This window comes from Labrus bergylta, chromosome 11 (genome assembly GCF_963930695.1).
Source record: "Labrus bergylta chromosome 11, fLabBer1.1, whole genome shotgun sequence".
NCBI classification, from domain to species: domain Eukaryota; kingdom Metazoa; phylum Chordata; class Actinopteri; order Labriformes; family Labridae; genus Labrus; species Labrus bergylta.
The window spans coordinates 13,919,494-13,943,557 of NC_089205.1; the positions used below are offsets into that span (position 1 = coordinate 13,919,494).

Consider the following 24,064-nt stretch of genomic DNA (forward strand, 5'->3'; position numbering starts at 1 on the left):
GTTAGTGGTAACCACGGAAACATAATCTTGGAGCGACGAGCAACAGTTTGCTGTAGTTTCACTCCATGAATGAAGTCACCAAATGCTCTGAGAATAAAAAAAACATCGGTGGCAAAACGGTAGGACACAAAGGTTTCTACAAGTTGTCTTGCATGCTCAAGTCTAACCAGGTCGCTTACATGCTCAATTTTAATAGGCGGCGGTGTCAAAACGTTAGCTCGCTAGTTAGCTATGGTCAGAGTGCCCCGAACAGTCAGCAGATTACACACATGCATCATTACAACATTGTACAAATTGTTGTGCATATGTGCAATAGAAACAGCTTCGTATACAACGATAACTGGCTGCAGGCACGGTGGCTTTATGAGCTGAAGTTTAGGGGGCTAGCACAGTAGAAGCTATCAGTATAGCATCGATATCTGCACAGATGGTTCTCCTCCAGCTTCATTTCATAAACATTAATCTAACAAAACGTCAGGAAACTAGCACATGGAGAAACGTGCATGCCAAAGTCTGATAGTCTATTCAACAAAAAAAATAATTAAACGGTAATTTCAGTTGAGGAAAGATTATCTGGTTCATGTTTTTCTTTGGTTTTTTTTGGTGTGAAAAGTTAAATTTAGTTTAACAGAGGTTACGGAAGGCTTTCCCAACCATGGGGTCGCACGGAATTCAGATGATGTCCCCTTATACTTGTAATTATTGATCAATAGAAAAATCCATTGTAGTATTCTTCCTGATTTAATGTACAACACGTTATCCAGATGAGCATGGGCTACTTTGAGTCGAGCCCATGCAAGAAACTAACTAACTAACTCATCCATGCCTCATGCGTCCAACATTCATTTCCAGCCTTGTTAATACACACTCACCTGGCTGTACATATCTTGCACTGAGAAAAATGCAATCCTCAGTGGGTGCACAGATCTCATCCTGGCTCTGCCTGTGTCCACAATACTATGAAATCGCCTTAATGTGGTAAAAAAAAAAAAAGCTGCATGTGTTTGGAATCCTGTTTTGTGCCGTCAAAGAGGGGTCATGAGCCAAAAAAAGGTCCACTGGGTTGCAGGCTGATAGGGCCCCAGGTGGTACTAGTCATGGGTACCAGGTACAAACTGGGACTAATAGATCAGTAATTACTGGTTATTAGTCTGGTGTCAAGATGCCCACACCACATTAAACAAGGGTGGTTTTAAAACAGATAATTTCATAGTCTGAAACATTCAAATAACCTTGAGATTTTAAAGCAAAAGTTTGTAGATTTAACCGTTTCCCACATTAGCAACCATTAAGACACATTCTTCCTAAAGTGTGCTACTTTATAATGTTATATTTTGTATTTTACAGCTTTCATAGCATCAACCCATTTTGGCAAGATGCCCCACCACAGTTCAGATGATGCTCGCAAAAAGTTTCTTCTGACCACAACTGGAAACTTCTTCGGGATAGAGCCTTCGCCATCCCTGACTAACAGCACGCAGATCAATAACTTCTTGGACGATGGGAACGAATTTGTTCTGTCTGTGACCAGACAAGGCAATGACCTTTACTTTTCAGATAAGGTAAAGATATAATGTTAAACATTACATTGAATTGTTTTGGAGCTTCATCATCATTTGAAAGGATTTTCCTCAGGACCCAGCACGGTTGTTTTGTAATTTAGTTTTATACAATTAATCCAACAAATGATGTAAAACATGTAACCTTTTAAAACATCACAGTATATGGAGACAGTACTAAAATGCTGAGTTACACAACAAAATAATCCCTGTTCACTGATTCTGAGTAGCCTTTTCAAATAGTTTTTCAGTAACGGATCAATAACAAAGCGAGGCAAAATTTGTATCTCTATAAGTATTGTAACTTCAACCATTCTTACTTTTACAACCACTGACCATCGAACACTGAGGACAATAAAAAGCTTATTCTTTGTCTTGTGAAAATAATATATTCCTTTATCAGATTGAAGCATCTGGGGACAGCAGGGAAAAGGTGTTGGTGTTCTTTAAGCTGCATCCCACAGTGATCACAGAAGACAACCTTCACCAGAGCCTCCTTGTGTCATCTATGCTGGAGTCTCCTATTCACACCCTCTACCAGGCTGTGCGACAAGTCTTTTCACCTATACTGCTGAAGGTGAGCCTCCCATGGTTTATTCAATTCCACATGTTTTTTTTTTTTAAGACGTAGGTTTAAGTACGTATGTTTCCTCAGCCAAACTGGAATATTCAGAAAGTGTACACAAATTTAAAGATATACTGAAGCAATCTTGAAGCTTTCATTTAAAGCTTATTTGAAGTTAAAATTAGTCAAATTCAACTCAACTATTTAAATTAAAATAGATAAAACCTGAGAGAATTAAGCATACATATTGAAACATCATGATAAAATATTCAACAATAAATTGAATATTGGATAAGGCAGTGGGCAAAACAAAAGACTCTTTAGTCTAAAATCATAAAAAAAAGTTTCCTTCTTTCACTTCTCAAGGACGAGCGTTGGAGTTCAGCATTTGACCCTAAGCTTGCAGGACTGCTGAGTGAGCTGGAGCTTGGCCTGGGCTCAGTGGTTCGCCATTCTGAAGCACAACCCTCTGCCAAGGAGGGCCGTACAGAAGAAGATGTCCTTGGTATGCATATAAAGATTGATGCATGAATAAATACACAGGTTAGGGTTGAAGTATCCATGGAACAGTTAGAAATGGTCATTGATATTTTGAAACTGTTTGGATTTCTGGACATAACATTACCCATGACATTTGATAACACAGCTTGGCGGTACTTATAAAAGCTTTAGCATTATTGTTAATTATTTTGATGTAAGTAACTTTCCAGCTGTAAGATATTGTCCCTAATCATCTCAGCTCAACTTCAGTAGAAGACGGCATTATAATTTCTGAACGACACCTAACTCTCTGGTTAAGATTGTCCCTGTGATAGCTAAACAGGATTTGCATTTAGTCATAAAGGTGATAGTCTATCAAACAATTTGAAGAAACTTCCAGTGGCTCCTGATAAGATATTTTATGATTATAACACAATGTCCTCATATTATTGTCACCATGCAGGAATCCTGACTCCCATTGATGAGTTCCAGTACTGGGCCGATCTCTCGGAGTCTGCTGAGAAGAACAGCGTGAGAGAAAGGGCCAAACATTTCACTGAGCAATTTAAACCCATACATAAGGTATGTAAGGTACATACGCTGTTATTGTTTTTAAGATTTATTTTTGGGCTTTTTGTGCCTTTAATGGAGAGACAGGAAAGCAGAGAGAGAGAGAGAGAGAGAGAGAGAGAGAGAGAGAGAGAGAGAGAGGATGACACGACACGCGGGAGGGGGATGACACGACACGCGGGATGGGGATGACACGCGGGAGGGGGATGACACGCGGGAGGGGGATGACACGACACGCGGGAGGGGGATGACACGACACGCGGGAGGGGGATGACACGCGGGAGGGGAGCCACAGGCCGGACTCGAGCCCAGGCCGCCCGCCTCTGAGGACCACAGCCTCCACACATGGGGCACGCGCACTAACCACTGCGCCACCAGTGCCCCAACATACGCTGTTATGTGTCAGATTCAGCACAGCTTATGTTAACATGAAAATTGAAGTTGTAACTATTACTACCTTTACATGGTTGTTCATGCTCACTACTGAGATTTCATCCATAGCTTTTAACATTACAATGCAATGATTCCACAGATAAGATGTAAGAAGAAAGGGATTGGTGTACATGTCCTTATTACTTTTATTATTAAGTATTCCTAATGAGAGAAATCTAAACTTAACAGAAACACTGTTTCTCCATTTGTGTTTCCACCAGGAGTACGGCGGTCTTGATGGCTTGTCCATGTCTGATGTTGTGGATCTGGTGGAACAGAGCAGAGACTCTCTTGATGATGTTTGGCGGCAAACTGATTTCGAGCCTTATCCAGAAACACGCATGGTCCGACTCATGGATGTTATAGGTGAGCCTCTCTTAGACATGCTTACACCCACACAGGAAAAAAGATACAGTGGGTGTCAAGAGTTTCACGTCACAAAGACCATTAGTCCACTGTGGTTCCTGTTAAAATGTAAACATTTTGAGAAATGAAACCTGATTTGTTTTCATAGGAACTCCTCAATAAACAGAACTTACAGGAAACAGAAAATAGCATTCTGCTTTGTCGTTGAACAATAGAATAACTGTTTTTGTTCATGTGGCTCATGTGTGCATCTGCAGGAGATAATTATGCCATTTCTAAACATTTTCTCTTTGTCTATGCATTAATATACAAGGTGGAGTCCTGGGAAGATATGTGCAGAGGAAGCTGAGCAATCTTAAAATCTTTGAGGAGCCATTTGTATCCATGAGAGAAAAACTGAAAACAGGTGTTGCCATCTGTGAACAATGGGTGGTAGCCTGTGAACATCTAACAGGACAGGTATGGAAGGAGTACAGTGTGAGAACATTGTGAACAAAATGCTAAGAAAATCATCAATTTACCATTTCACTCATAATTAAACAGCTCACTGGCCTTCAAACATCAGATGCGGATGGTCATCAGCATGAATGTAAACATTGAAAATACACTTAAAATTGCAATTTTTCACAGGTGTGGAAAAGACATGCTCCCCACTCGTGGAAGGGAAACATGCACTGCCCACAAACTCTTCATTGTCTTGCAAAAAGATTGGATGAGGTAAGAAAGCCTTCTGATCCATGATCAAGGAAACCCTTTTCCTAGAGTAGACATTATTTGATAGTGCTCATTTCTCCAGTATCTTTTTAGTTATGTATTTCTTTTTTCAATTTGTTTGTAAAAGAGCAAATGTGACTTATATGTGATTCGGGCCTATGTGTGTGAGAAGCATGTCCCTATAAATAACAGAGTGTAAACCCAAATTTCCCTCAGAGATTAATAAAGGATATCAAATTTTTTTAATGAGGAATACTTGAAACACAGAGAAAACATTTCATTGTCACAGCTTTTACATCATGACCCTAAATTAGAGGAGTTAAGTCCTTGAATTTGGACACAGCTGTTGATAAAGTATCTCATCCAGGCAGCTGTTGTATGTATGTTATTGTTGGCAGCCAAGTATTTGTAACTTACTTGAACTAGCTAAGTTGACTTCTTCTGAACCAGTTCACAGACTTTTAACCACACTAACATACGTTAAACACAGATTCCTCTATCTTCTTTACATCAATTTGAATCATTTTTCTTGTTAACAGGATGTTTATGGTGTAAACAACCTCATTTTCTACCCTGTAACCATTTTCTATTGAAGGTTTGCCACAGGAAGCTTTCACTTTTACAGTTACTTACTGACATATCTGGTATAGAAAATAAGCCTTATAACAAACCAAACAGTTAAAACACAGGACTTGAGATGAAAACACTCTTTCTGTTTATGTCTACAAGGTGGTGACTCTGCGCATGGTACACGAGAAACTGCTGCGGCTGCTGCCAGGAGGGAAGCAGCAGGCTCTCACGTCAGAGCGTGTGTTTGAACCTTTCTCTGGACTCAACCCTCTACATTACAACCCCTACACTGAGGTTATTTAATGGAAACTGTGTGTGTTCTTTTTGTGTGTGTTTGCTTAATGTGGCTGCTAACAGATTACTGTCCATGCTGAGGGAACCACCAATAATGCTCACACTTACCGACATTTTAAGTTGCATATTCTACACAATAGATGAAGGCAAGGATGTGAAATCTCTCTTCAAATCAGAGTGTGACGTTTGGAATTTTTTTTGTAGCCTCTTTGGAGAGCAGCAGTGGCTCAGTTTGAGCGCCTAATGGCGCCGTCAGAACAGGAGGTCGCCGGCAGGCTAAAGAGCTACATTGCTGACGTGGGTGACAACCCACAACAGGTAGTGAAACACACTTTCCTGGTAAGCGTTGCAAAATCGCCTGCTCAGTTGTGACCGCACTATGCATGCCTACTTGTTTTTCTGCTGCTAGTTGTTGCAGGTGTTTCAAAAGCACAAAGAGTTGATCAGACGTGCCACCATCAGCAAAGAGCTGCAGTCAGAGAGAGAAACCTTACTGGCCCGGCTACTGGACTACAACAAAGGTATACAGTTCTATGTCAAAGCACGTACATCTTTTTGTGTTTCAGGTGATATGACCTCTAAACTTTGAGGTCAATATGCAGGGGCTCAATACTATATGTATGCATCCAGTAATATATAAAAACACACACATATATATAATATATATATATATATATAAATGTTGTTGCTATATTGATCTACTTTTTGTATGGAATATACAGGTAATGGTGTCTGTTACGGTACAGAATGCAGCAAACATTTCTTTAGAGAGTTCTCTGATCAAACAGGTGTTTGTTACATTTGAAGTTTGTACACAGGTGTCTTTTCTGATGGTGGGGACTGTGCCAGACTTGAAGAACATTTGTCCCCACAATAGAAGTACATTTTAAGATACCCACCCTTCTAGGTTGTTTGGGAAATGCTTCACTTAAAATAGTAATAGTAAATGTCCTTCCATAGATAGGCTCTACTAAAACTCCATAATATATTCTCCCAAGCACTTACTGCTGACTCATAGTAAGGGACCTGATAGGAATTGTAGGGAATGCTTGATGTTAAACTGATGTGTAGGATTGGACGGGAAAGTCAGTTGTACCAAATGATGGCTCTTGAACTTGACCCCTCTATACATTTTAATTTTTTAAATTTTCTTAGGGCTGAAGACTGACTTTAAGAGTCGTTGCCATGGAGACCCCGGAGAAAAGTCTGGGCCACTTATTGGCAGGAATCTTCCAGAGGTGGTCAACAAAATAGTCTGGGTTCGCCAGCTCATACACAAGGTAACTTAATGAGCATGTGTCATTGTCATGTGTCTCAATGTGTTTATATGCACATAGACTTAGTTATCTTTAGTTTATTATAATGATTAAGAAAATAAGCCTTTATTAGACAATTAGACAGTGAATGATGAATTCAAAATAACATGATAATACAAAGTAATTCATTGTGGAATTAAATGATTTGTGCATACAGAATTTTTTTTCTTTCTTTTTTAATATTCCTGAGCTTGTAATGTTCCATTAGGTTGAGGACTCGGTTCGGCTAGCTGAGGCACTGCTTTCAGACCTGTCTGCTTTCAAAGGGTACCTGCATTTTTGTGATGACTTGCTGGAAGTTCTGAGGGCATATGAACAGGAACAGTTTGAGGACTGGTCCAGAGATATACTGTCCGGACTGGCTGACCCAAAGTCAGGGATCAGGTTGGAAACACTACTCATTTTTCCAGAACAGTTCAGAGGGACTAAGACTTTCAACATTATTGACACCGTAGCACTATGGTCAATATATAGCAATTTACAGGGAATTGGTTATCAATGTTAATGCATTTCTTTAATTTAAACTTTCCCATTTGTGAATGTTCTTTTAAATGTTCCACCTCATGTCATACGTTAGACAAGGATACTTAAGTTGAATCATAGGCTAGTTGGAGTGGCTCTTACATTCTCTATGTCCTTTGTTTTAGCCTACATGCCAGTAACCGTGTGATGGACCTGGACCATGTGGATGGCAGGCTGAAGATCCAGTATTCAGACAGGCTGGTCAGTCTGCTCAGGGAGGTCAGGCAGCTCTCTGCCCTGGGCTTTCCCATCCCAGCCAAGATACAACAGGCTGCTAATACTGCAGACAAATTCTACAGACAGGCCATTGTCCTAAAACAGGTGGGTTTGTTGGTCAAGAGACAAACGCATTTTTCTTTCTTCATTAATTTATCACATAAATCCAATTTCAATTTATCTGAAGCTCATAAGGTGACACATTGTTTTTGTGCGGTAGGTGGCCCATTTCTACAACACCATTGACCAGCAGATGATAACCTCTCAGAGACCTATGATGCTTGGTCTTGCCCTGGCCTTTGAACAAGTGATCAAGGTACAGAGCACAGATAGGAATGTTAATTTTCACTTGCTATGCCTTGCACATTAAAAGGTGTAACAAGGTTGTTATGGTTATTGAGATCCATCTTAAAAGTCTAGTACTGTACAACAGGATTCGGAAGATGGTGCTTGCCAATGCTTCTATTTTTTTTTTGCGTGAATGAATCACACATGAAAAGGAAAATGTTGATTCTTGTAATTTTACTTTTTATTTTTCTGTTCTCAGAGAAGTAAATCATCTGTTCCCCTCCATAAATGTGTTCAATCCAGACACACATTTTATATAAACACTCACTTGTCGTCTTCAGAGAGTTCCTAGAGTTGATTTTGTATATATGATTAAATAGTTCTGCTTTTCTTTTTTTAGAATCCTCGTTCTCTCTCAAAGGAAACAGGTGGTAAACTGCAGATCACTTGGGACAACCCCAAGGAATTAGAGGCTTACATTACCAAACTGCAGTCTGCTGCTGAGAAACTCTCGACTGAAAACAGGAAGTTACGCAAATGGCACACAGACTTTATTGACAAGGTTGTAACAATGTTTTGATCTCAGTAGTTTTAATAAATGATTTAAAACCGAGTCAGTTTGCACTGATTTAAATGATTTGTTCTGTGTATATTCATGTGGAATCATAATCTAGGACAGTGTTTCTCAACTGGTCGAGCCTCAGGACCCACCAACTACTTATACTACTACTATTCCTTCATGAAATATTGCAACCCAAATTTCTTATATTTTTCAATCAATTAGATTTATTTAAAGGAAAATTGAGCAGTTTGAACCTTAGATGGTACAAAGTATGGTTGAAACTGAATAAAACAAACTTGTTAAAGAAAAGCGCTTCAGGCTTTTTACAGAATCTTTCCCAGACACACATTCGCGCCCTCCTGAAAACGGCTCCTCGACCCACTTCTGGGTCCTGACCCACCGGTTGAGAACCACTGATCTAGGATGAGAAATGTATGTCTTGTATTTTCTGGCCCATCTCTCAGGTGGTGACACTGATGAATGTGGACTTGCTGAGGCATCAGCAGCGCTGGAAGGATGGCCTTCAGGACCTCCGTACTGGCTTTGCCACTCTGGAGGCTCAGGTATTTGTTACAGTCAGAAGTCTGGGTCCCTGCTGTTGTCTTTCATGTAATTTTATATCAACACAATCTTACTGAATCAATTATTTCTATATTCATAACCATACATATTTGGACTATAAAGAAAGTTTAAAAAGGAGCGCTATTGTAACTTGGATTGTCCAGGTGAATGAGGATGAATCATAACTAAGCTTTTGATTTGACTGGAAAAGTTAAGCTATGACCACTGCATTGTAAAACAGATCCTCGTTCTCCTTCTTAGAAAGTAAATACATGTGTGTTTGTGTCCAGGGCTTTAGGTCTGATGATATGCAGGCATGGCGTCAGCACTGGAACCATCAGCTTTTCAAGGCCCTTGAACACCAGTATCAGACAGGACTGGAAGCTCTAAACAAGAACCTGCCTGAAATACACATAGACCTCACTTTCAAGTGATTACACACACACTCTTACAGTTGTCTTTATCCTTTTCATAACCTCTGTCTTGGCCTTCTTATTTTTTTTCTCCTCCTCTCCCTTACACTCAAATAGGAGAAATATTCATAAATATTTTTCCTACCTTTTACTAAAAGCAGCATCACTTTTTTCCCATCTAAATTTCACACTTGGCCACACCATCATTTTGCCTGTCCATCTTTTCCCTTTCTTGTAAGTGTGTGTTGATTTAGGGAAAAAAAAAGACTTTTGTCTTTTCACATCTCTCCTTCTTGTGAATAGGCAGGGCCGTTTGCAGTTCCGTCCTCCGTTTGAGGAGGTGCGAGCACGTTATTTCAAGGAAATGAAGCGGTTCATCTCGATCCCAAACCAGTTCAAAGGGGTCAGTGTGCAGGGGGAGGAGATGATCTTCAGCATCATGATCGACAGAAATGCCTCCGGGTTCCTCACTATCTTCAGCAAGGCCGAGGACCTTTTTAGCCGCCTGCAAGCTGTACAACACAAGTTCAAGGTACCTGAACCAACAGATGAGTTTGACACTAAACATAACCAAGACATTCTTTAAAAATATTTGTATGTTGTTAAATGAGGTTTTGAGAACACATGAGCATTCACAATAATTGCTCAAAACTGTGAACGCTCGGGACTGTATTTCTTCTGTAAATGTTCAATGATGAAACAGAACAGCAATGAATGGCTGACAAACTCTTCATGTTAACAGTCTTGCTTATATTCTGTTAGCAGGTACAGCCTACACATTCCTTTCTATTTGGATACACTTCTAAAAGGCTAGAAAGATGACATTTACATTTCAGTCCAAGCAAACCTTGTTTCCTTTCAAGCTCACAACATACACTTGGCTCCTATCCAAATATAGATCTGCTGCTATGAGGTGTATTACTGTTACATCTATTCAGACCTTAAAGGAGAAGTCCCTTTGAGGGTAGAAAGATTTAAAATAATATAGCCACAAAATTACCAAATGAATGGATAAATAAAAATACATACTTATTAACAGCAGCTCTTCAACAGCCAACAAACCTCACACTGAAAGTTTATAGAGATGTGACCTTTGACCAGTTAAGAATAGTTTTATAAACAAACAAACAAACAAGTGGAGAGCAAACATCAATGTGCACTCATCACATGTTGGAGCAGCATCAGTCTGTTAACAGAGACTACAGTCTGTAGTATTGTTCACACCCTTCACTGGTAAACAGTTAAATTAAAACAGAAGGTTGATTTAAGTTTCGGTTTTACGTCTCTCCACCTGTGTTCAAAGTTTCAAGTTTCTCTACCTGAGTGTAGAGTTGTATTATGTTGTGGAAAACAGAGACACTTCAACGTGTGCACACATCAGAAAAGCTCCGACCTGCTGTGAGTTGTAGGCCTATCACTCTGCTGGAACGTTTACTTAGTAAGTTTACATGTTTTCTTATAAGCTGATGGTTTTAATTGTGACTCATTTGGGGGTTAGCTGAAGTACCCCTCAGCACCTGTATTTAACAGCAACAATTTCATCATCACACTCGTCACTCTTCAAAATGATAATCAACACAACCCCGGCAGCAACACAACCAGAGCATAACAATAAAACATGTTCGTACCGGTTTATTTGGCCAAAACAGACCACAAACCAATGATCCCTCGACCTTGGCCAAATCGCAGACAGTAACACATAACCTGAGCTCATGTGGCTTGCACAAAACTCAGGCGTCCCTACATGACCTGACCACGATCTGACCTCTCGCTCTCTCACTCTTTGAAAAAAAAAAAAAAACACTTAACCTTTAAATGCCTTAAGATTTAAATGCAAAATAAAATAATGTCACTACAGATAACATGAAATATTACACCACATTTATGAAGATTTTGATAGTGACAAAGGAGGTGCTGCATCCAATCAAATAGGTGCCCGTCCTGATGCTGGATGTAGTTCAGGCAGGATCCGGCTCAAATGAAGCCCTGACTATACATAATTCATTTATCCGATGAATTGACAGTCTATAGAAAGCATGCTTTTCTTTGACTCTACCGAGATTAGAATCTGGCCTCAGAGGTCAGACTTGAATATGAAGTAGAAGTAGAGTACAAGTTGTTCAACGGTTTCTTCTGGTTGTTCAAGATTTTCTGTACATAAGCCCTCTTATTGATCTTTTTATGATGACTAATTGCACCATGATCTATGTAAAGAAATAGTCATTGACTAATGGTTTTTTTTTAATTTTTTTTTTAGACCTACTCAGTGAAATGTGACATTGAGACATTTGCTGTTTATTTGAATAACTTTAACACGGATACGCTTGTTTGCTTCTCTATTAATAATCATCAGCTCTTTCATTATTATTGTCAGTAGTTTCCCCTTCGTACTACCCTGATGTAACAGTGAGGGGGAAGCCCCTTAGCCAGCCCCTCACTTCTTTTTATCCTCTGTAGTTGACAAGTATGACTTGTTTTTTCACCCTTGACTGACTTAGAAATTAGGAAATGTGCTTGGTGACCAACTGCTGTGAATGTTGTAGGAGTGGGTGGTGCTGGGCCAGGTTGATTTAGAGAACTTAGTGGAGAAGCATCTGAGCTCTGTTCAAGACTGGGAGAGAAACTTCAAGGCCCTGAAAGCCAGAGGGAAGGAGTCAGAACGTCTGCCCAGGTACAAATCACACTAACGGGGAAATGACTAATGTTAATAAAACAACATTTGAACTAATGTCAGGCACTTATCCTGTGCTTCTGTCTGTGTCAGTCAGGAGAAGGTAGACTGTATCATAGTCAACTGTGAGCCGGTAAAAGCCGTCATTGATGACCTGATCCAGAGGCTGTTTGACATTCTGCTATTATCACTCAGAAAGTCCATACAAGGTAAACACAGACAGCTCCATTGTCCCCATATTTTACTTTCATTTTTGTTTTCATTCATATGGCACAGTTTCATCCTTTTTTTTCCTTTTCGGTTACATTATCTCTGAGTGTGTTTCCTTCTCTTGTGTTCAGGTCACACACAGGCCATAGACAGTTTTGTTTCAGAGTCAATGGCCACCTTGTCCAGTCGCCCAGAGAGCATGGAGGAGATTGGCACAGCCAGGGGCAAATATACCCGAATAGTGTCCCGCAAACCTGAAGTAAGACAAACTATCAAGATGTTCAAGTACTGTGCAGATTCCCCGTTTGAAAAGATCGATTTGATCAACAACTTTTTCCGTTTGTCTCCTTTTATTTTGAAAGGTTCAGACTTTAATTTGAACAGTTTCCCTTCAAGTGAATTTTCAGCAGCTAGTTTCTTTTGAATAAAAGAAAGGGGAAAAAAAACATGTACACACGTGATTAATGCAAACAAACAAACACACGGCTTTAAAGATTGAACATGAAACACACATTTAGCCTTATTACCAGAACAAACACTTCAATCTTTTCACATTAAATGGAATTCAATTGCTGCTTTAAATATGTTAAGCTGAACATTATTTTATGCATTAAAATAGATATACTATTTTTTATTTTTCACAGTTATGTTAATTATGCTTTTTAAGAAGATACAATACAGCAGGTAGACACATACCAAGTGTATACATACACATACACAACCAAAGCACGGCATTAATCAAAAAAAATAAGAGAAGAAGAAAGAAGAAGAAAATAAAGGGGGGAGGTATAATAAACAAAAGTGAGAAAGGAAAAGACATATTCTTTTATCTCGGAAGGTAGTTTTCAAGAAATGAAATAGTCCCCATTTTCTGAAGAAACTCTTTTGAACCAATGACATCTCAGTGCTTTTTCATGTTGTTGCAATACCGTGTTTAGCCTGAAGTGAGCGTAGGGTAACCATAATTTCTTTGGATCTGAAAGTCTCAGTTCAGCTGAGGGCAGTCAGGTACTTTAGCCTAGAGATAATGTCAGATATAATTTGTTCCCCAAAAAAAATGTACTCAAATATCCAATTATTGAACGGTATTTAAATGTATCACACCTACAATGTGCAAACCTAACTTAACTATTGCATTATTCCTTATTCTAGACTTCTTTCAGATCATCTAAAATACTTCAGTTTTTTTAATTTATTTTCTCCTTGACAGCAAACTCCAGTTTGACGACACAAATATACCCCTAAACTCTAACAAGGTTATTTTAGAATGATACTCAATTATGTTTATCTTTAAGTTTCTACTACTACTTCTTTCAAAATCAATTCAGCCATTTTCAGTTAATCTTTCTGATTATTTTTTACACAAGATGTAAAAGAAAGTCTCTATTATTATGAACCATTGCTTGTTCTTGTTTTTTACATCTAAATCATAAAGTATTTGGGACAATGAAATGACATATGTATGCATGTTGAATGTTTTATTTCTGATGTTTGATGACAGCCATATCTTGAAATTCTGTGTAGGATTGGCGAAATGTTTGACTGGACATGTAGATAAACTAACTAACATACATGTACGTGTATAGATCCTACCGGAGTTTCAGTATGCTGAGGAGAAGAATCGCTTGTTGCGAGCAGTAGCGGGGGCTGGCCTTGACTCGCTGTCTTCTCTGAGGGCCAAATGGGACAAACTGGAACTTGTCATGGAGAGCCATCAGCTCATGATTAAAGAACAGGTGAGACCTCACGACTTACAAACCAGATCAAGGTTTATTGTGTTGTAAAAACTTTGCTCTCAGATTTCTGTCTCTTACTATGTTCTTTGGCACTCTCCTCCCCATTCCTCCTTTAGGTGGAGGTGATGCGAAGCATAGCCGCTGGTCGGATCAATGCCTACAGGGCAGAGCTGGAGCGCTTTAAAGCCCGCTGGGACCAGCTTAAGCCAAAGGATGAGATGCTTGAGACCGGGGATCATGCTGCCCTTCTTGCATGTCTCCAGACCATCAAGGACAAGCAGCAAGAGTTCCAGGAGTTAGAGCTTGTGCACAATAAACTTCTGTACGTTCTTTTTAATATTTTAAATTAATTATGTGCGTTTAATTTTTTTCTTTAGAAAATCCTGTCCATAGATAAATGTTACTTCAGGAAGGCTGGCAGAAACCTTTTCTTACTAAAGGTTGTTTTGCACTTTGCTTAATCTGATGTCATACAACTATAGCTGCTTAGTTTGACAAGGATTACTCACAATTTAGACGTTTGTCACTCAATGCAATGGGATGAAATTTATAAACATTCAGCCTTTTCCAATTACACTGAAACTGAGGTAAAATGTCTAACTACAAAGGCTTAACGCCTTTACCTACGGTGTCCTCTGTAATAAAATCATTCCTCTCCCCTTCTGTTCTACTCAGTGAGGATTGTGCCTATTTTGACCTGGAGGTTCCAGATTTCTCACTTGCAGAAGACACAAAAAGAGACATGGATGAGTACAGCCAGATGTGGGGTCTTTATGAGGAGTGGCAGCAGGGCTTCACAGAAAAGGCCCAGGAAGACTGGATCACATACAGGTAAGGGGATTACATTTACAGCTACCATTGATAATAATAATAAATTTTATTTAAAGGCACCTTTCAAACCTCTCAAGGTCACCTTACAGAGCAGAGATAAAAAACAACAAGGTAACAACACAACGATAAAATTAACATTAAAAAACACAAATGTACAGGATGTAAAGGAGTTATGAGAACGGGTGGAGAATGATCAGACTGAATATGCCAGTTTAAAAAGATGTGTTTTGAGATGAGATTTCGGATTTCGAAAACAAGTTTCAGGTTACATAATTTACATATTAAGCAATACTACAGGTCTGTTGGGCAGTGGGCCCACCAGAGAATAACCTAGATCGGATTTGATTTGTTTTTGTATTTTCCATAAATCTGTGTTTAATTGTATGTTAATATCTATATTTCTTTTTTCAGGAGTAAGATCTATGTGTTTGAGGAGTTTCTCTTCACGTGGCAGGACAAGCTCAGGAAGCTGGCGCAGCCTACTGCCATGTCTGTAAAACTGCAAGTAGAAGTGGACAAATACAAGGTAGGACAGTTTTCTGAAGCAAGGCTCACTTTTTTGTGAATCACATTCTATATCTTTGAACAGTTCTCACTCATTTATTTAATTATTTTGTATTTTCACACTTGATCCGCATGTATAGAACATGGTCCCAGTACTGAAGTATGTGCGAGGGGAGCACTTGTCTCAGGACCACTGGTTGGACATGTTCCGTTTGCTTGGCCTTCCAAGAGGGACAACTTTAGAAAGACTCACCTTTAATGACCTCCTGGGTGTGGCAGAAACAATCATTGAAAAGGCGTTGGAGCTCAAGGTATGTACACATTAACTCATACAAATACAAAAACACACCGGCTGGAAGAACATGCTTTCATCTTTGTTCATATTTTACGCAGTCAATCATTTTTGTTTTTAGACTATTTAAAAAAAAAAAAAAAAAAAAATGATAAAAGGAAATGCTTGTAACCATCAAGTTTTACAGAAGCTTTCAAACATACTTCATGATTGTCAAGTCTTTGGGTGTGCTTGTTATCCAATGTTTCCTTGACTTGCTAAGGCCTGGAAGATCACAGAGGATGCTTTACAACTCAGACTCCTTTCCATGGATACATTTTTCCAATGCATTTATTGATCCATAATATTGAACAATCCATCAGTAGCTTTACCAGGTTGTAAATCTTTGAGACAAACATGTTAATCAACAAAAGTCTTCAAGAAAATAAAATATGCTAAATAAAGTCGTCTCAAATAATTAAACATCCATTAGAATCCTTACTTTTCTTATTTCCATTTTACCAACAATTGAAACAAATCAGAAAACTCAGTTTATAGATCAATTAAATTAATCTGAATTGTAGAAATGATTCAGTCATTTATATTTTGTTTACAACTTAAACAAAATCAGAGTTACATTTGTTCAATATTAATTATCATTTAAACTTCTAATTTAATTGTTCCATGTTATTAGTAAATACTATTGTGGAATGAATGGTCTGCACACCAGAAGCTGCTCCAATTAAGTTCAAGTTAATGGAAAAATTACCACCAGTAACGTTTCGGGCCCTCGCCCTTCATCAGACATGAACAAATGTAATGGACACACCTCAACATACACACATATATATATATATCTATCAACCTATCTATCAACCCCGGAGGTCACCTGACAGGCCATGTGACCACTAAATACTATAAAAATCAGATATGTATTTTAGTTACTTAAATGAAACCCAATTAAGGCAATCATTGTTCCAATTGAAATACCCCCAAAGATGCCTCTTAACTTTACCCCAACCAATATAATGTGCAAAAATCAATGCAGAGAACCTGACAACAAACCTAAAATACCATGTTGCTTCTCACAGACGAATCAATCAATTACCTACACAGCTTGCTGCACTGTCAATCAAAGATTAACTCACAAGACTATGCATCATTCGATGAAATAAACAGGGTAAATGTAGTACATGTACACATGCTAAACAGAGAATTAACAAATAACACAGCACACTTACCAATGGCATCTCTGCTGTCTTCCTTACACTGAATTGAGCCTGAAAGTGTCTCAACCTCTCTCCTCACTCCTGCTCTCACACACACCACTGAAAACTCATGTCTGTCAATTAAAGCCACTCAGCATGTTTACACACCTGTCTCACAAAGAAGGTTACCTGATGGCCTGATCTGTGCTCAGTGCTGCTCTCCAGTGTTCAAAATAAACTTTGATTAAAGACTGACAACATAGATAACCTGCTAAGTAATAATAAAGCTGATTAACCTTTAAACACAAAATTAAAACAATAACAAAGGAACCAGTAAATATACTTTTCAACATATTGTACATTTCTGTTTGTCCTTTGATTTTAACGAAACAATGATCGAATTTCGTCATGTAGATGATGAAGATTATTCTGTGAATTTTAACAAATCCAAAACACATATTAAGACTTCTGTTACAAAGATAACTCATAAACACATCTTTTACAGAGATCTCTTGGACATAGAGCTAACTATTTAGCTTTACTATTAAAATACTTACTTGTGTTTTTGCGTTCAGCCGATCAACAGTTTTGTTTTCATGTTGAACGTAGGCTTAAAACATTTGCTAGGCCATACAACAACGCTTTTGTTCTTTTACTTTAGCATTGAATTTAAGTTATTAAGGAATTATTGAACTACTCTGCAGTATTTTTTGTCTTAACAGAATGATTCAATAATTACACTTTGTGCCAATCTTTATATTTCTGGCAGGCCACATAGATCATCTTCATCTTTACAGTTTGTAATGGTTAACTAATAATTAATATGCCACATGTATATTGGATGATGTGTTGTCATGGATTTATAAAATGCTCAGTGGACAAAAGTTGACTATCCGTGTTTTTGCAATTAGGACCTGAACAGTCGTGCTCAGGCAGAAGTGACGATCAGAGAAGCCCTGAGGGAGCTGGATTTGTGGGGAGTGGCAGCTACCTTCAACCTCACTGAGTACACAGACAGCAGCAAGCGCACTCTCAACCTCATCAAGGACTGGAAGGATATTGTCAACCAGGTAGACACTCAAAAAAAACCCACACATATTGTCTTAACTCCTACATAAAAAACATGACACACCAAATGATACTAATGTCACACAGAGTCAGGATTACTGTTAAACAGTCCCTTATCCTCATCAGTAATGTAAATCTCATATTTTTCTAATATTATAGTTTCATTGAACATTATTTACCCAAACATTTCTGCTAAATCAAGCAGAATGCTCATCAGTTTCTTTCCACAGGCTCTCAGGATAAGTAACAAACTGCGCCCCCTCATCTGTCACACTAATCAGTGCCAGTATCAGAGGGGCATGTGCTGCACTTTAAATCCACTGCACTTTAGACACGAATTGAATGACTGCGGTGCTAACTGTATGCTGCCTGTGTTATTTCTTGTACTTCGTTTTTTCTACTTTATATTATCTGTGCTATTTCTATTGCAATTGTACCACCATACTTTTAGAACGGATTTGGTCTCTGATTTTTAGGTATATTTATGTGTCTATATGTTTTTTCTTTCTGTCACACTGCTTGGGGCTGGGTGAACAGCATTTTGCAGATATATGTTTGATACATGATACAATTGAATCTTGAATCTTGACATCTTGAATTTTTCCACAACTTACATGTAAATATAGATTTTTTAACAAAACCCTTTTTCCCCCAGGCTTAATATATTTAGTTAATCGTGATTATTCGTATGTTGTCTTGATGACTGAAAATGGATTCTGCAACTAAGATATTCTAGACTAACAGTATATAAATTCACAATGTGACCAAGTTAGTGGTTAGATGTTTCTCCTAGGTTTACTTAAGAGAGAATGCCACAAAGTTACATGCAGCCTTGGAAAGACTCATTTAAAGGTTCTCCTGATTAATGTTCAGCTCTATTCAGCACTTCAATAGAGCCGTAAAAAAAATGTAAAGTCTCATTATTTTTATAATTTTATTGGAATAGGCACAAAGTACTTTGCAAATGAACCCTGTGAAATAGAATGTAGGATTTGCAAGTATTGGACCTGTCCTCACTCTGTTTCCCTCCAGGTGGGAGATAACCGCTGTCTGCTGCAGTCTCTGAAAGACTCTCCCTACTACCACAGCTTTCAAGACAAGGTCAGATCAAGTCTTCGATCACTGAATACTTCTTCCTCCCCACTCTCTTGTTTCTTTCTCTTGGTCATAAACATCCTTTAAACAATTAATTTCTTTATTCTTGAATTGGTGCATCTGTAATGTAAAGAAGTAGCAATAACTTATATTTGGTGTATGTTCAGGTCAGTCTGTGGGAAGTTCGTCTGTCAGACCTAGACGAGTACCTGCTGAGTCTGAATGCAATCCAGAGGCGCTGGGTTTATCTCGAGCCGATCTTTGGAAGAGGGGCATTGCCACGGGAGGAGGCCCGGTTCAAACGGGTTGATGAAGACTTCAGGTGCTCTGTTTGAGACTTCTCCCAGCACATGTAGAGCCTAGAGCAGGCTATTTAAAAGAAACACAATATACATATGCCCTAAGAAGAAGGATGAGCACTCAGTGAAGAACCATTTCCACACACACATACACACATTATGACCTTGTCTCAATGCTTTTGTTATCTTTATACGACTATTAAGTTTGACCAATCTAGTAAAAATACTGACAACTCCAGGAAACTCCCTGTCTGAAGTCAAACGCTATCTATTAGGAGCGAAAATTAAAGCCTCAAGTTTAAGGTTTAAGGTGTTCGTATTTGTTCATATTCAGTAACAAAACCCTTCATATGTCTAACAGGTCTATTATGTCAGACATTCAAAGAGACACCCGAGTAGTTTCTCTGAGCTCCAGGGCCGGCATCAGAAACTCCCTGGTCACCATACTGGATCAGCTGCAGCGCTGCCAAAAGTCACTCAATGAGTTCCTAGAGGTAAACCCACAACTGAATTTTATGCAACTATTACATGTATAAAACAGCAGAAGCACGATGCATGAGAACTGTTCTTTTTGTGTGTGTGTGGCTGTCATAGGAGAAGCGCTCTGCATTCCCAAGATTCTATTTTATAGGAGACGATGATCTGTTAGAGATTCTTGGTCAGGCAACCAATCCAACCGTCATCCAGTCACACCTCAAGAAACTTTTTGCAGGTCAGAAACATCTGTTTTGCACTTTTCTGTATCCCTTGTCTATTATGCTGAGCCCTTTTTCTGTTCAATAATCTTTTGACCTGCACGCTTTCTTCTTCTCTTTTCTGTTCGATCATAACTGATTCTAATTGACATTAAGGCTAAGTCCAGTATACATGTATTATCTCTGCAGGTATCCACAGTGTTGTGTTTGATGAGCAGTGTCAGCACATTGTTGCCATGTGCTCTTTGGAGGGAGAAGTAGTGCCGCTGAGAAACCTGGTACGCATCTCAGGCCTGGTGGAGGTAAGGCTGCTGTTCAGAGTTTTGTGTAAATGTTTATGTTCTGTAGCTGTGTGTTTACTTCAGTGTCCTTATAATAGAACTAGTCATATTTGAGCTATGGATATTTTTGTATATCTTTCCCAGGTGTGGCTAAGTGAGCTGTCTGTGGAAATGAAGGAGACTCTGAAGCACCTTCTCTATCAATGTTTGTCAGCAGTGAAGAAAGGAGAGGTTGACCCCTCATGCTACCCTTCCCAGGTAAACACAAACTATATTACAGATTTTTCCAGTAAGAACATTTTTCTGATCAGTCTGAAGTCTCTGAACTTTCGGATTTTCCGTCGTAGATTCTGTGTTTAGCTGAACAAATCCAGTTCACTGAAGATGTGGAAAGAGCTCTAAAAGGGCAAAACATGCAGCAGCTGGTGATGGAGCTCAGTGCCAAATTAGAACACTACACGACAGTGGACACCACCTCTGATCATGTCAACACAGGTACTTGTGTTTGCGATTAAGGGGAGACATGTTTCTTGTGCTTTTAATGACTGAAGTCTGATCAAATTCAAAAATGGTATTTCTTGCTGAGAGGGTAAAATCACTTTGATTGTGAGACTTCTGCAAATCCAGACAGGGTAAGCTGATAGAAGCAGTAGTATACTCTTTGTCATGTTATTTGTCAACAGGTCATAATATGCTAAGACATACTGTATTGGTAGAATACTTAATTATGCTAAAGATGTTGCCTTACTCCTTTGCCCCTCTTAATTTCTTAATCAGAGTGTTCCTTTTACCCTTTGGATATTTTGGTTGTTGGGTGTGATTACATTCTTGATCATTTAAATCCCAGAGGATGCCATGCTGTCCTTATAAACAGTTGCTGCTTGACACTTGCTTTTTGTTCCACTTTTAAATTCCCTTTAGTGTCATTAAGTACTGAACTCTGATCAAAATCTTGGGTTGTATCTTATAACTGAGAGATTAATGCCAGCGACTGCTCCTGTGTGAATCACTTGGAAGCTGTTCAGACACGAGAGGCTGCAGAGGGCCAGTTCCCTTTAAAGCTGCAGATGCAGCAGCTGCAGGCTAATTTCATGACTTGCAACTGAATGTGTGGCTACATAAAGTATAAAAGCTTTTTCATTTTTAAGAGATTCAGGGTCTTAATGGATTAGTTCCAAGCTTCAAATTTCTGTCTGTGTCATGGAAATCTTTTCAAAAGAAATTCTTATTCCACCTGTGCAAAATGTCCTTCATTAGTTATCTGGATTATTTACTTTTCTGATATTCCAGTTATTTAGGCATGACAATAAGATGTAACCTATTCAAGATATTGTCTTACAATGAAACATTTCACCATCCACACTTTGCACCCATTCTCAGGGCTCACTTAAGTCGACCAGGTATGTGTAAGAGACTCCATGATGAGAGTACTGATTTAAACAGCTAAAGTGATGGCAAGAAGGATAATCTTATTTCCCTAGTCTAAATAAATGGACCATAAAACCAGGCAGAATGTGGGAGCTTTTTCTGCTTTGGCACAGAGATGAGATAAGATGATGAACATTTGGTAAAGTCTTTTTTCAAGCTTTCTTGGCTCTGCTGACAATCGACTAATGCGTTCCTACATGCAAGGCATTCGAAACAGCGACCTAGCAAATAAACATAAACTTAAGAGATGTATGAACAGTTGGATGTAGGATTCCAAGATCTAAGCCTAACATTTCTATATGAGAAATGCTCTCACACTGCCCCCCTATATAGCACTTTTTATCATGCATTATTTGAAGGTTTATTTAGATAGGACAGTGAATATATATATATATATATGAGTCAGAAATCAGGGAAAGAGAGAGAGTGGGAAACAGCATGTGTGAAAGGAGAAAAAGGTGGGATTGAACCAAGGTCGCCTGCCTGGAGGACAACACTTCCGCACATGGGTCACACGCACTAACCATTTGGCTACCGGAACATTCATTTTTATGTATGTGCATGTGCCCATTTTTATGGTTTGATCTGATTTGTTTATTCCGAACATGTAACCTAAGACAAAGGTATGTCTAATGGTTAATAGTAAAGTTAGCTCAGCTCTGTCACTTCTTTCTTCTCAAACTACAGATGGTACTAGAGAACTAGAGTATAATGGCTTTCTTATTAATTACTAACAATAATTATGTTTCCAATTTGCCTGGAATGTCTGCATTTTGAGCAGTCATTTAAACTGAGCCAGAGAATTGTTAATATTAGCTTTCCAAAATATCTATGGGAGGTTTGGTTTGTTTACTCAGTGATTGGTACCATTTATTCTTCCTACCGATCGCTTTTCTGCTTTATTACTTCCAACAGCATTATTGCTTTCAATAGCTTTGCTTACAACTGACACAAGTGACTGTTTTATGGAAACATAAAAGCTTTTGCTATTTCGTCTGCTTACAATAGATAGATACTTTATTGATCCTGAGGGAAATTCAAAATAAGAGCCCACTATCTCGCTACAGCAAACAGCAACAAGACAGCCTGGTTATATAATGACCTTATGTGACTTTTAAGGAAAAACATTTTTAGGTTTTTATTTGAGGTTTATGATAGGATGATACTAATCTCATAAATTTAGTGTAATTTATCAAAAAAGGGAGATCAAGTAGATAACATGACAGGTAACTGTTTGTGTTTTTTGTGTGTTTTTTTTTTTTGCAGCTGAACTGTAATGCTGTAAAAATACCACACTGTGTATTTTAAGCCTGCATCAGTGTTTACCCCATGCTTGTGTTGTCTTATTTCTTTCTTTTCCCCCCCAACAATTGGCAAATTGTTGAATACTTTTTTCATAATTTACAAAAAAGGATCCTCGTTTCCCATTTAGGTTGTTATTTACAAAATATTACCATTCTGCTTTCCTGATATTCATGCATGTTTCCCTGTACAGAATCCAGCGTCCTGCAGCTGAAACTGAAGGCTCTGATCTTAGATATTGTCCACAACATCAGTGTGGTAAAGCAACTTAACCATGCTGGTGTTAACAGCTCTGACGCCTGGGCCTGGAAGAAGCAGCTACGCTTCTACATGGGGCCAGATAAATGCTGCTTCATACAAATGGTGGACGCACAGCTCAACTATACATATGAATACCAGGTGTGTTTGCAAAAAGATACACATTTGATACACTACTCTGATTTAATTTAAACCACCTAGCACTCCACATCTCACACTGTTTCTTGTTTGCCTGCAGTAATCATTTGTCAGATTTTTTCTGATCGTTCAAAATTCTGGAATCAAGTCATAACTAATGTTATGAATTAATTACCTTCATTGGATAATTGTATTACTTTTGGATTTAGACAGTCTATTTAATTGACTCACTTTCATGATAAACAATTCTACCAGTTGTTATGCTTCCTTCACAATCCAGTGCTCTGCCTGCGACACATAATTTCTTACTGCAGTTCTTACAAAATGAAGATTTGGAAGTGCACAGTCAGCAGTTTGTTTGGCCAATCTCTAGTAACTTACATTTACGACACATGCTATAGTCCCTTGTTGCGTCACATTGGAATCTCATTATGTAGTATCAGGCACCAGTACATTTCACAAATACCTGGTTTAACCCAATAACAACGTAGGTTTAGATATTAAGTGTGGGTTTGAAAGCAGTACTGTCACAATTTTCAAATAACCTAGGATGAACTGTTCTCTGTAAATAATGTTTATGAATGCTGTGAGAAATTGCCTTGTTTCTTATCCAGGATCCCAAGTTATTAATGATCTTGGGA

General features: G+C 38.5%; 1 protein-coding gene across 1 annotated transcript in view; it reads left to right on the plus strand.

The window, feature by feature from the left end:
• dync2h1 (dynein cytoplasmic 2 heavy chain 1) overlaps nt 1-24,064 on the plus strand; it is a 129,733-nt gene continuing 105,669 nt past the window's right edge. Inside the window, exons 1-36 of the mRNA XM_029280376.2 lie at nt 1-119; nt 1,348-1,562; nt 1,963-2,136; nt 2,491-2,629; nt 3,068-3,186; nt 3,828-3,972; nt 4,286-4,431; nt 4,603-4,689; nt 5,416-5,550; nt 5,755-5,868; nt 5,960-6,071; nt 6,706-6,830; nt 7,075-7,250; nt 7,514-7,709; nt 7,825-7,920; nt 8,293-8,454; nt 8,919-9,017; nt 9,306-9,445; nt 9,732-9,960; nt 11,972-12,099; nt 12,193-12,308; nt 12,441-12,568; nt 13,896-14,045; nt 14,162-14,367; nt 14,721-14,876; nt 15,288-15,402; nt 15,521-15,691; nt 17,771-17,929; nt 18,960-19,028; nt 19,190-19,344; nt 19,683-19,815; nt 19,916-20,033; nt 20,206-20,318; nt 20,442-20,555; nt 20,645-20,792; nt 23,221-23,426. Of these exons, the coding sequence (XP_029136209.2) occupies nt 1,377-1,562; nt 1,963-2,136; nt 2,491-2,629; nt 3,068-3,186; nt 3,828-3,972; nt 4,286-4,431; nt 4,603-4,689; nt 5,416-5,550; nt 5,755-5,868; nt 5,960-6,071; nt 6,706-6,830; nt 7,075-7,250; nt 7,514-7,709; nt 7,825-7,920; nt 8,293-8,454; nt 8,919-9,017; nt 9,306-9,445; nt 9,732-9,960; nt 11,972-12,099; nt 12,193-12,308; nt 12,441-12,568; nt 13,896-14,045; nt 14,162-14,367; nt 14,721-14,876; nt 15,288-15,402; nt 15,521-15,691; nt 17,771-17,929; nt 18,960-19,028; nt 19,190-19,344; nt 19,683-19,815; nt 19,916-20,033; nt 20,206-20,318; nt 20,442-20,555; nt 20,645-20,792; nt 23,221-23,426 (4,965 nt within the window). The 5' untranslated portion in view covers nt 1-119; nt 1,348-1,376. The remainder of the gene's footprint in view (nt 120-1,347; nt 1,563-1,962; nt 2,137-2,490; nt 2,630-3,067; nt 3,187-3,827; nt 3,973-4,285; nt 4,432-4,602; nt 4,690-5,415; nt 5,551-5,754; nt 5,869-5,959; nt 6,072-6,705; nt 6,831-7,074; nt 7,251-7,513; nt 7,710-7,824; nt 7,921-8,292; nt 8,455-8,918; nt 9,018-9,305; nt 9,446-9,731; nt 9,961-11,971; nt 12,100-12,192; nt 12,309-12,440; nt 12,569-13,895; nt 14,046-14,161; nt 14,368-14,720; nt 14,877-15,287; nt 15,403-15,520; nt 15,692-17,770; nt 17,930-18,959; nt 19,029-19,189; nt 19,345-19,682; nt 19,816-19,915; nt 20,034-20,205; nt 20,319-20,441; nt 20,556-20,644; nt 20,793-23,220; nt 23,427-24,064) is intronic.